At 48.2% G+C, this 12,795-nt stretch overlaps 1 protein-coding gene across 6 annotated transcripts; it reads right to left on the reverse strand.

The window, feature by feature from the left end:
- Positions 1-798: 798 nt before the first annotated feature.
- LIN37 (lin-37 DREAM MuvB core complex component) lies at positions 799-10,918 on the reverse strand. Of its 6 annotated transcripts, none has more exons than XM_083627876.1 (10): positions 10,832-10,918; positions 10,086-10,140; positions 9,782-9,857; positions 9,270-9,320; positions 7,741-7,770; positions 6,615-6,700; positions 5,564-5,730; positions 4,147-4,296; positions 2,073-2,146; positions 799-1,004 (listed from the first exon to the last, which is right to left on the reverse strand). In XM_083627876.1, exons 1-10 carry the CDS (start codon positions 10,901-10,903, stop codon positions 923-925), a joined length of 843 nt encoding a protein of 280 aa, XP_083484002.1. In that variant the 5' UTR covers positions 10,904-10,918; the 3' UTR covers positions 799-922. The 6 variants fall into 6 exon arrangements, with proteins under 6 accessions (XP_083484002.1, XP_083484005.1, XP_083484006.1 ...); XM_083627879.1 differs by having other exon boundaries at positions 10,377-10,891; XM_083627880.1 differs by having other exon boundaries at positions 10,385-10,883.
- Between the last annotated feature and the right edge of the window lie 1,877 nt (positions 10,919-12,795).

Below are 12,795 nucleotides of genomic sequence, written 5' to 3' on the forward strand. Positions count from 1 at the left end.
GACAGTGGAAGACAGTAGTGCCTAGCGTTCTCTGGTCCATGGGGTCACGAAGAATCGGACACGACTAAACAACAACAAAAAGCCAACCTTTTCTCCAAGAAACTCTTCTTTCCCCTCACAACCACGCCTATAGGTGAGCCAGGGGGTATAGGACAAAGCCGGTACTCAGGAAAAGCCAAGAACAGGGGTCAGCAAACGTTTTCAGCAGGGGGCTAGTCCACTGTCCCTCAGACCTTGTGGGGGGCCGGACTATATTTTGGAAAAAAATATGAACAAATTCCTATGCCACACAAATAACTCAGAGATGCATTTTAAATAAAAGCACACATTCTACTCATATAAAAACACCAGGCAGGCCCCACAAATAACCCAGAGATGCATTTTAAATAAAAGGGCACATTCTACTCATGTATAAACACACTGATTCCCGGACTGTCCGCAGGCCAGATTGAGAAGGCGATTGGGCCACATCCGGCCCCCGGGCCTTAGTTTGCCTACCCATGGCCAAGAGGGTAAGCTCAAAGTGCAAGTCAGAAGAACAGAGGGTGCAGGTAAGTGCTAGGGCTAAGGAAGATCCTTGCTGAGGCAGAAAACTCTTTATATTATTTTCTGCCTCAAGAGGATTCATTGGGCAGCCTGGGGGTGGGGGAGCCAAGGGGACAAAGGAATCAAGTCTAGGGTCTGAAGAAGCTGCCCAACCTCACACAGATTATCAACACCTCTAGACAATTCATAGCATCCTGGTTTACCTGTGTGGGTCCTCCTCAGCTCCAAGGAACGGATATATACACACATATATGTGGACCTATTCCAAATACTGTGTTTATTGTTCCATAAAACTGAAGCCAGTTAATGCCAAGGCAAAGGACTCCAGGGAAGGGGAGATTTACAAAAGGTTGTTGGCCATGGTCAGGTGTGTCCCTCACTGCCGCTCGTACATCTCCTTCAGAATCTTCATGCTCTCCGAGTATCGCAGCTGGTTCTTGTGTGATCCCTCTTTCCACCTGTGAATAGCGGAGGCCACAAGTCAGCCACACAGCCCTGTACATCTCTTTGTACCCATGGCTCTCTCAGATCAGTTGTTTCCCACGATCCCCACAAACAGCGGTCGCTGGTGCCCCTTGAGGCTGGTAGGGTGTAAGGCGGGGAGACCAATGGTAGGTGGTGCTAGAGTCTTATGGTGGGCGGAGCTACCTAGTTCTAGTTTCGTCTCCGACTTCCTCCCTGCTAAGCTCTACGGCAGAGCTTCTCAAACTTCTCATGTCAGCGACACACTTTTTAGACATGCGTCGTTTCACGACATGGTAATTCAGTTTTACTAGCAAGCTGGAGGTTAAACTAACCCCTTATAAGAGCATTCACACAAGCACGCCTACACATGGCAACTGAAGCACTAACGTGTCATGACACAGAGTTTGGAAAGCTCTTCTGCTCTACAGGAATCAAAGGAGAGGAAGCCAGGGACGCTCCCTTGACTGGCCGCAGGTAAGGAGGGAGGCAGGTAAGGGGCTGGGCTGAGGGCAGACTTTGGTAATATGGTGCCCTGAGGGAGGACAAAATCCCCCTCCCCATTTCTGATTTTCAGAATAATTCATTTTGGTACAGTTGATTTTTTTATATACCCATATGTAGGTGTTGTTGTTGTTTGGCATCCCTTCAGCTTGGTGCCCTGTGTGGGAGACCAGCTTGCACCACCCTAAATTGCCTGGCACCATTATTCACCTTTAGGTGCCAGGCAAAAACATTCCTCTTCAACTAGGCCTTTGGCTAACATCCTAAATCACTGAAAAAGTGTTTGTGGGCATGCTGGGGAGGGGCGGTTATGGGTTTATTTCATTCCTGTTTTTATTATGTATTTTGAGCTTTTATCTAGTATTTTTATGCTCGCGAACCACCCCGAGATCTACCAAGGAAGGGAGCTAAACACATTTAATAAAGGACAATGGTCATAAATGAATCTGGCGCTGTTTGTGGGGCATTGCCCCAATTTGCCTTAATGGACCGGCCTCCGCTGCAAAAGGTTCTCTGACTCATGCCCTCCTCCTCCTTGTTTCCAGAGCAGAGCATCCTACCTTTGCCTGATCTTCTTCCACCGCTCCATGTTCTTGTAGATGAGGGAGGACATTGATGGTACGGCATCAGAAGCCTGGAGTTGGGGGGAGAGCGAGAGAGAAGGGATTTCGTCAGCACTCTGCTTGGCCTAAAGCCCTGAAGGGCTGACACAGCGGCCTGGCAAGCAGAATAACCCAATCGACTCAAAAGCTATCCAAAGGCCAAGAAGCAAATGAAATGAAGATGCAGTAACCCCCTTAGTTGGAGAAAATAAAAATGCAGAGATATATTTTCTTGCGGAAATCACAGTCAACATGCTGAGAGTCCATTGACCTTAAATAATTATCTTTACCTGTTAAAAGAAAATGTTTAAAATGGCCTATACATTCAATATTTGCACGTGTAAAATTTGTGTATTTATGCGAGTGCAGCTGCCACCAGTAGCAGACAATACTAAGCTTCAGAGATCAATGTTTTGGTTGGTATAAGGCTTCCTATATGTTTATTGGCTGCTGTCCACTTCAGATAAAATGCCACCCTCAGTTGACAACTCTATCTACACACGTTAAAAAAAAGGTGGAGGGGAAGAGAGAGAATGTGAACAGCGGGAAATCCCTGGTCTTGACAGAGCCCCTAGTGAATAGAATCAAACTTGCCAGAAAATTCTAGTTCAGTAACCATTAGTTGATGGTTGTTCAGCCTTTGTAGTTATTTATACTCAGCTTTCCCACATAGCTCAAAAGAAGCTTGCAACTTTGAGATGTCATACTAGTGCAACAATAAGGAGAAAGAAGAGTTCAGTCCCCAGTCTCAATAATAAAACCCAACAGCACTCAATATTGCTTAGAGCAAACTGCAAGCTCTTACAAATTTCCCCAGGTATTCCAGAAACCGAGGGAACGCTGTGGTGAATTGCAGTTCGCGGCTGGCTAGCCTGGCCACGGATTTTAACTCTGCAGCAGGTGAGGCTGAGGCCCCCATCTGCACAATTCGTTTAAAGCAGTATCATGCCACTTTAAACAGTCACGCCTTCCCCCCAAAGAGTCCTGGGAACTGTGATTTAATGCTGGGAGGTGTCAGGAGACCCCTCTCCCAATTCCCCTCTCAGAGCTACAATTCACAAAGCGGTTTCACAGTCAGACCCTCTTCCTGGAAATTGCAGCTCTGTGAGGGGAATGGGGTTTCCCAGTGGCGTAGCGTGGGTTGTCAGCACCCGGGGCAAGGCAAGTAATTTGCGCCCCCTAACCCGTGGATTTGCGCCCCCTAACCCGTGGATTTGCGCCCCCTAACCCATGGATTTGCCCTAACCCCAGATGTTGCGCCCGGTGCGGCCCGCCCCCCCTGCACCCCCCACGCTACGCCACTGGGGTTTCCTGACAGCTCTCAGCACTACAGTTCACTGGATCCTTCAAATGTTTTTAGAATGTTTTTAAACTGTTTTATTGTGGATGTGTTTGCTGCTCTTGGCTCCTGCAGAAGGAAGAGCAAGATATAAACAGTGCTTTTCCCCCTAAAAAAAATGTTTAGGGGTACTCTCATTTTCCTACTCATATTGAAATACTGCCCCTCAAAGAGGCCAAACTTAGATTCACAAAATGTTTAGGGGTATGCGTCCCCTGTGTCCCCCCAGAAAAAAAGAACTGAATATAAATATAGGTAAAGGTAAAGGGACCACTGACCATTAGGTCCAGTCGTGGCCGACTCTGGGGTTGTGGCGCTCCTCTCGCTTTATTGGCTGAGGGAGCCGGCGTACAGCTTCCGGGTCATGTGGCCAGCATGACTAAGCTGCTTCTGGCAAACCAGAGCAGCGCACGGAAACGCCGTTTACCTTCCTGCTGGAGCGGTACCTATTTAACTACTTGCACTTTGACGTGCTTTTGAACTGCTAGGTTGGCAGGAGCAGGGACCGAGCAACGGGAGCTCACCCCATCACGGGGATTCGAACCGCCGACCTTCTGATTGGCAAGTCCTAGGCTCTGTGGTTTAACCCACAGCGCCACCCACGTCCCTGAATATAAATTGCTTCAAATCAGCAGAGCTCCCACACTCCTTTTCTCCCTTCTCCCCCACCTCCCTACTTCGGGGTGCTCTGACCGTGTCAGCAGCTACTTTCGCCTTGTCTTCGGGCTCTAGCGGGGATGGGATACGCAGGTTTACTGGTTCCCCTGCGGCATTTGTGTGGCAGGGAGCAGGAGGCGGCAGCTTGTACACATCCTGGCTCTTCCCATTCAGACCTTCGGCGCCCTAGGATCAAAAGCACAGGGAAAGAAGAGAGGCACAGGTTCAGTATCTCTTCGACTGTGGACTTGCCACGCTGAGAAGTCCGCCCCCCCCATTCATTTCCTATGTTTATACACCACCCGTTTCCCAGCTTGAGGCAGTATACATGGGAATGTTCCAATTTCATGATCACAATGTAATCTGGGAGGTAGGTTAGGCAACGATTGTGTGCTGTGGGGGGCTGAGTAGGGATTTGAGCCTGGTCTCTGAGGTCCAACTCCAAACCTCTTTATTAAAAAATATTTTTATTAAGTTTTACATAACAAATTTAAATTCAAACACATCTTTCACCTCCTCATTTAGACTCCTCTGAATCTCTTGACTTCCCTCTGCCCTTCCATTGTTACCACTGTCAATCTTTTCCCCCCTTCATGTGCTTATCTTATTTTCTCTAATTTGTTAAAAGAATAATAATCTATTTTCCCATAGTTTCTCGTACATTATAAGCACCACTCAAATCCTGCCAAAGTTTTTAGTTGTCTACAGTGTTCTCTTAAGTACATTATAAATTTTTCCCATTCCTTCTTAAAATTCTTCTCTTCCTGGTTTCTGATTTTCCCAGTCAGTTTCGCCATTTCGGCATAGTCCATCACCTTCATCAGCCATTCCTCTCTGGCTGGAACTTTATCTTCTTTCCATCTCTGAGCCAGGAGCCAAGCCCAAACCTCTAACCACTATGCCACACTGCAGGGCTGGCCTCATCATTGGGCAGAGTAAGGTGGCAGCAAATTATTGGTTATTTAAAACTCAGAAGCAAAGCGGCTGTGAGCTCCTCTCTGGGAGGCCTGCAAATTTGTGTGGTCTTGCTGAGCCAAGGTGCGGCCTAACATGTTGAACCTGGCCAGTACACACAAAAGAGTATTAATCAAAAAGAGTGAGCTTTGTTTTCATGGCAGCCGGGTAGAATTCTGCCCAATGTCAGTGCAGACCGACCACAGCCAACCCTTCCCCTCTGAAGTTTTGTGGTAATATTTTTTGATGTTGGATTAGGTGGTAGTAGCACAGGCATTCCTAGATCCCTTGAGGTAATAGTAAGCTGTAAGAGTTTTCTGGGCCACCTTTGCCAGGCCCTGCCACACTGAAACAAGATGGCGGCAGCAGCGGATGGGGGGAGGAATACCAGTCTGCTACCTCCCCCTTGTCTGCCACCTGTGGCAAAGGGCTCACTCTGCCCAATGAGAGGACTGGCCCTGCCGCACCCTTTCCTAAGCGAGGGCCTCTTATTTAGTACCTCCTCATCCTCCAGTAGGACAGGCAGATTCGGGCTGGGAGATCGCTCCTGCTCCCGGACCATGGGGCTGTTCCGCATCCAGGCCCGACAGATGGGGTACAGCGGGGTGCTCTCGGAGAACTGAGCCAGGTCGACGCTCCGGTCAAACAGCTTGATGACATAGGTGTCTGCGGGGGACAAGGCAGCAAGACACAGCTCTGCAAAGCAGCCCTTTAAAAATGCCATCCAGTTCTTGGGGTTACACGGAAGCCACTAAGGGCTCCATTTATTATCAATCAATCTTTATTACGGTCCAGAGACCCAACAAATCATTACAAAGCAATGCACAATTCAGACAGCCTACCTCCAGGTTAAACAAGCATTTTGTTCAGACTTCAAAATATGGATCATTGGTTCTTGCAACCACTGATTAAAAACTTCGCCACTGCTAATGTTCTAGTGTTTGTCCGGTCTTCCAATAGGAACCTGACCTAGTGAGCCTCTGATTTTCCCGGGAAAGGTACCAGCAAGGGTAGTATCAGTTCAGCCCTGGCTTGCTCATATTTCGCACAGTGCAGCAAAATATGTTTTAGGGAATCAATGCCTTGAGCACACGAGCAAAGTCTGTCCTGGTAGGGAACTCCTCTCAACCTGCCATCCAACACTGCAGAAGGAAAGACGTTTAGTCTGGCTTTGGTGAAAAACCTTCGATAATTTGGTATTGTCAGGTTTTTAATGTAAGATGTTAACTTAAAGACATGTCCATTTATTATTATTATTATTATTATTATTATTATTGCCAGTGTTGGTAACAATAGGTGGAGCCAGAGCCAATGACACACAAAGCCATGACCTTACCAGTTGTAAGGAAGGAGGCAGGGAATGGCTAAGGGCAGAATGAGGTTGATGGGGCAGTGCCCCATTTGCTTGGATAAGCTGGCCTGCACTGGCTTCAAGGATTGCCAGCTTCAAGGAGGGGATAGGCTCCACCCACATCCTGGTTCGGCCAACTCTGAGATCAACCACATCTTTCGGAGGAGTCTTGCTGGAGCAGCCCAATGTTTCTACTCACTCTGTTTCTGCTGCCCACCCTCCGTCAATCCATCGTCCGTCTCTTTCCTCTTCTTGCGGCGGTGGTGAGAGAACCGGCTGGACGGCCTGAGAGCAACGCCACAGTTTAGAAACTGCGCAGCTAGCCGACTCGCTGCACAAGTGTCAGAAAGGCCTGGAGGCACTTTCCAAGCCCTGGGGGCAAGCCACAGCATCGCTTGTGCAACCAAAACCAAAAGCCGCTAACCCTGGCTGATTATTATTATTATTATTACTATTATTTATAAAATTTGTATACTGCACAGTTGACAGCATAAAATTACAATATAAAAAACACAAAATCTGATGGGAATGCTGCGTAGCGCAAGCCTTAAAAGCCGGAATATTTGGCCCTCCAGGTGTTGCTGAATTACAACTCTTATCATCCCAGGCCATTGGCCATGCTTTTTGGGAGCTGTAGTTCATTCAGCAACACCTGGAGGGACGTGCACTGCTTCTCAGTCTCAGTGTGTGCTCAGGCACAAGATCCCAACCTTTCCTCAAGTTCCCCCTGCATGTCAGTGGATGGTGTTGGTGGCAAATACAAGCAACAGCTGGCCAACAAAGACAACCAAAATGTGCGAGCCCATGAAGTAACACAGGGCTAATTCAGTTTTGCTCAGAGTAGGATCCACTGAACTTAATGGACCTAAGTTAGTCATGTCCATTAATGGCAACGGATCTACTGAGTAGGACTAACACAGGATACAACCAACAGTGCGATGTTTGCAGCAGCAATAGTTTCAAGCATGAGAGACCTGTGCTAGAGAACCTCCAGGAGGTGTATTTTGAGTGATAGGCTTACTTAACTTGCTCATTTGAAATCCAGTTCAGGAGCATCAACTGGCCAATCCACACTGCCTAAATGCCATTTTCCGGTGAATGAGTACAGTGGAATAACAGACTCGCAGAATTGTAAGAAGGGACCACGATGGTCATCTAGTCCAACCCCTTGCAACGCAGGAATATTTTGCCCAGTGTGGGGCTCAAACCCACGACCCTGAGACTAAGAGTCTCGTGCTCTACCAACTGAGCTAAGAATGGCGAAATCTGAAATCTCCCATGCTATTGTTATCAACAGGTGGGAAAGACGCTGTAAAGAACCATACCTCTTTCCTGTGGCAGTAGGAGAAGAGTCCCTGAAACCGCAAAGCAAGAGGATTTAGGAATTGCCCAGAACGCAATAGCTTCACCAGCAAGAAGAAAAAGGGGGGAAAAACCTACTCCCCAGGATAGCTGGTCCCAGGAGAGGATTAACCATTCTTAGGGTTTGGGGGCCCCCAAGAACACTCCTCTCCCATGAGTTTCAGTAGAAGTCGGGACCATTTTTAAAGCCCTTATATAAAAATAAATATCCCACGGCAACTTTACAAATTAAGATCTTTTCTATTAGCCCTCTTTGCAAATACAGACACACAAAACCTAGTAGCTAGGTTTGTTTATTTTCTGCAAATTGTTATATCCCTAACATATTAGGATATTTAGGGCAAAGCTGTGGGGCTCATTTTCACAGGTTCCTTCCATTCTCCTAGACCAGGGGTAGGCAACCTAAGGCCCGGGGGCCGGATGCGGCCCAATCGCCTTCTCAATCCAGCCTGCAGACAGTCTGGGAATCAGCATGTTTTTACAGGAGTAGAATGTGTCCTTTTATTTAAAATGCATCTCTGGGTTATTTGTGGGGCCTGCCTGGTGTTTTTACATGAGTAGAATGTGTGCTTTTATTTAAAATGCATCTCTGGGTTATTTGTGGGGCATAGGAATTCGTACATATTTTTTATTCAAAATATAGTCTGGCCCACCAGATGGTCTGAGGGACGATGGACCAGCCCATGGCTGAAAAAGGTTGCTGACCCCTGTCCTAGACACTTTGGAGAGAAAAGAAAGGAAAGAAACCCAGAGAAGAAGCGGGAAACAAAAGCCAACTGTCTAAACGCATGATTCTCAACAGAGGTGGGCTTCTAAGGGGGGGAAAAGGAGAAATCTTTCCTTTACTCAGTTTCAACATATGCCTGGGCAAGAGTCTTGCCCACCTGTTCACATTCGGTGTAACACAGGAAGTATGTGCAGTCATAGGGGATTTACTGAATTCAATGGGGCTTACTCCCAGGTAAGTAGGGCTACAATATCAGTCTCATCCACCCAACCCTAAACTGCTGGGAATAAACAATGAGCTTTGGTGATTACCATTCTGCACTGCCACAGGAGTTTTTAAAATATATTTTACTTCTGCAAGCCTAGAGGTCTAACTTTTGTGCATGGGTGGTACCATTCTGGCAACTCTGGCACCTTCAGGCCAACAATCAGAAATAAAGGGAATGGTGTTGTTTGCTGCCCAAGATCCCGGAAACAGGATACTAGACAAAATGGACCTTGGTCTGATCTAGAAGGGCAATTCTTAGTTCCAAAGTGGCAGGACCACAGGATCAAAGAATTTTAGTGTTGAAGGTCATCTACTTCAATACAGGAATCTCCTCCACCCACTCCAGTTTTCCCTGGCTGGCAGACATAGCTACAATATTATTATAGCTATCTAGGAGCTGGCCCTTGGCAACAGCCTCCTCCCCACCTAAAGATTTTATGGCATGGCACAGCGATCAAGGGCAAGCGAAGGCAACTAGGGGATGCTTGAGTGTCTTACTTGCTGAGTACATCTGAGGGAGTCTTCCCAGAGTCCTCTTCCATCTGCTCCCTGCGGAGATGAGTCAGGAAAAAGGGGAACAGGATGTCAGCAGCCGTGTCCGGGGAGGAAAACTGGCATCTCACTTGAGGACCCACCTCTTGGAGCAACTACAGTGGTACCTCGGGTTACATACGCTTCAGCTTACAGACTCCGCTAACCCAGAAATATTACCTCGGGTTAAGAACTTTGCTTCAGGATGAGAACAGAAATCATGCAGCGGCGGCGCAGCAACAGCAGGAGGCCCCTAAAGTGGTGCTTCAGGTTAAGAACAGGTTCAGGTTAAGAACGGACCTCCGGAACGAATTAAGTACTTAACCTGAGGTATCACTGTACTCCTTGCAGGAGAAGGAGCTAGTCACAAAGCACGCCACAAGGAATCTAAGGCCTCTTCTTCTAGGCGACGGTAGATAAGAAATTGCAAGCATACATATTGCCTACTCCTGAACCCAAAAGAACCTGGCAATACTTACCGATCAACCTCAGACTTCTCCAGTAGGCATTGCAGCACAGCATCGAGGCGGTTTCGAGCATTGGCCGTCTCTAGATCTGGGGAAGGTCCGCAGGTAAGAAAATCATTATTCTGGCAGAAAGCATTTACCCACCCCCTCCACTTTACAGTACAACATAGGATCTCTTCTCTCGCCATAGCGGCTGTCCCCAAGCTCGTGCCCAGTGGGTGCTGTGGGGCTGCAATGCTGAGGTCACTTCTGCACTGCCCTTTCGGCCGCTGCTGCTTTCCCCTGACTTTTGTGGCAGTTTTCAGAGCCCCCCTACCTGGCTTTTCCGTTTTCACCTTCGTGTGCAGCATGTTTACCAGAATCACAGTTCCCTGCAAGAGAAAAAATAAACCTGTGTCTCACTTGATACAGAGGATTCTAGCCATTACAACCAAGTGATACCGAATGTTCAAAATGGGAAGATATATTGTATGAACTAAGGAGGCAAACTGAAAATACCTTAAAGGTAGGATGGGTACCTTTAACAAGCATGGGATTTTGCAAAGAAGGGCCACAAGACTGTGCCTCTTGCGCACATTTCTGGCCTCCGTGTTTACAGCAGCTTTACCTTTTTACCTTACAGCAGTTTCCTCTTTCTCTACCGACCCTTCACGTGATCGATGAAGCGGGATCTCTGGGATCTTTTTTTTTTATTTTGCCAGGCAGCCAGCCCTGTGCGCTCTTGCCCGGGAACAAGCCCTACTGAACTCAGTGGGGCTTACTCCCGAGTAGACACACGCGCAGCATTGCACTGCCCGGCTCGTCCCGAACTCCAAGGTGCCGGAAAGGCTTTCGGTTCTGCTGCAGCTGACGTTTCGGAGCTGCTTCTCCTGCGCTGGACCGCGTTGCCTCCAGGAGAGAGGGCAGAAGCCGGTCCCCGATTCTCCGGACCAAAGGACTTTGCTTTTTGCTTTGCTGCTGGCCTTTCTGCCCTTGCTCCCCTTCGCCCCGCCCTCGCGCGATCCCGGACACCCCCAAGCGAAGAAGCAGCAAAACACCCGCAGCAGCAACAGCAGAAGCCACCTCTCTGCCAATCGCTCCTTCCCTGATGCCAGTTCGCACGAATGCAGAAAAACCGCCTCTGGCCCGCTGCATGCTGGGAGTTGTAGGCGACTTTTTGCCGGGGGCGGGGCGGGGGCGGCAAGCTTCGGCCAATGGGCTGCCCGCTTCCCTTCTTTGAATTGATCTCTGCGTTCTGTGCGTGTGTATTTTAAGGAGCAGGACACAGTGTAAGATTGGGAGTCATGGGGTTGGTGGAGAAGAGTGTATTTATGAACTTAACAGTGCTTAGTTTATTTTTTTTATGGTTGCTCTTTTTGTAGAACAGTCCAGTTGGAAGGGACATTGAGGGTCCAACCCCGTGCAATGCAGGAATCTTGCCCACAGCTGTTGCCCCTGGGTGGGCTCGAACCACCAAACTTCCTAAGCCTCTCTGCAAAGTTTTCGCATTTCACATTTTTGCATACTGAGTTAGTAGTAGCAGTTGCTGACAATTGACCCGTATGGAGAATCTGATCCCACCGCAGGAAAGCCTCTTGATTGCTAGGATGGAAGGGAGGGAAAATAGGGCTGGCTCCAGGTCTGGTGGGAAGCGGGTGGTGCTGTGGTCTAAACCACAGAGCCCAGGGCTTGCCGATCAGAAGGTTGGTGATTCAAATCCCGTTGACGGGGTGAGCTCCTGTTGCTCGGTCCCTGCTCCTGCCAACCTAGCAGTTTGAAAGCACGTCAAAGTGCAAGTAGATAAATAGGTACCGCTCCGGCGGGAAGGTAAAGTGGTTCGCCAGAAGCGGCTTAGTCATGCTGGCCACATGACCCGGAAGCTGTATGCTGGCTCCCTCAGCCAATAAAGCGAGATGAGTGCCGCAACCCCAGAGTCGTCCACGACTGGACCTAACGGTCAGGGGTCCCTGGTGGAACCCCTACCTGGGTCCCCTTCTGTATATCCCCATGCTGGTCTAGGTCCTTAATGGAGGCCCTGCTGCTAATGCTTTCCCTAAAAATCAAAGCATCCTAAACGACAGTAATAAGTATTTTTAGGGTAGTGACTCTCATTGAACTCAGTGGAACTTGTTTCCGCTTAATAAATTTAGGGTCAGGTTTGCAAATTTTCAATTCTATTGTCTTGTTTTGCTGTAAATAATTAAGAATAATTTTCACTGGTGTTGTTAATATTGTTTTATAGATTAAAAATGCCGTGTTGATTTGTTAATCATATAATAGGACTTTTGCTTTAATTGTTACGTTTTGCTTTCTTAAGAGTGTTTTATAGGTTGCAATTGTTTCGCAATATAATTCATGCTGTATTTGTGATATTGTATTATGTTCTAGAGGGACGCGGGTGGCGCTGTGGGTTAAACCACTGAGCCTAGGACTTGCCGATCAGAAGGTTGGTGGTTCGAATCCCCGTGACGGGGTGAGCTCCCATTGCTCGGTCCCAGCTCCTGCCAACCTAGCAGTTCGAAAGCACGTCAAAGTGCAAGTAGATAAATAGGTACCGCTCTGGCGGGAAGGTAAACGGCGTTTCCGTGCACTGCTCTGGTTCGCCAGAAGCGGCTTAGTCATGCTGGCCATATGACCCGGAAGCTGTACGCCAGCTCCCTCGGCCAATAAAGCGAGATGAGCTCCGCAACCCCAGAGTCGGTCACGACTGGACCTAATGGTCAGGGGTCCCTTTACCTTTTTATTATGTTCTATTGTGTTATGGTTATTTATTTATTTAAGTGCAGCTTATGGTGGTGAGCTAAATTCCAGTTTCCATTATGCCCATCCTGTGGTTGCTGACAAGTTTCTCCCTTTAGTTTGGGCTCCTGTGTGTTTTTTAACAGCTGCTGCCTGGCAGAGAAAACCGACAGTTTTGGTTCTGTGGGACTTTCTCAGGCTTACCTAAGGAAAGTTCATCAAAGGGGGACTCCCCCCTGCCCACCCGACTGACTGCTTCCCACACTCCCCCCTTGGTCGTGCATCCTTGTGAAGAGTGCTACCTTATG

This window comes from Podarcis filfolensis (genome assembly GCF_964270895.1).
Source record: "Podarcis filfolensis genome assembly, chromosome: 8".
Taxonomy (NCBI): Eukaryota; Metazoa; Chordata; class Lepidosauria; order Squamata; family Lacertidae; genus Podarcis; species Podarcis filfolensis.

Coding starts and splice junctions, on each gene's coding strand:
- LIN37 (XM_083627876.1), bottom strand. CDS start 10,903: ATGCAGCGGGCCAGAGGCGGTTTTTCTGCATTCGTGCGAACTGGCATC. Junction 9,858..10,085: donor GGTGAAAACGGAAAAGCCAG/GTAGGGGGGCTC, acceptor GACCTTCCCCAG/ATCTAGAGACGGCCAATGCT. Junction 5,731..6,614: donor GGGTGGGCAGCAGAAACAGA/GTGAGTAGAAAC, acceptor TGTCCCCCGCAG/ACACCTATGTCATCAAGCTG.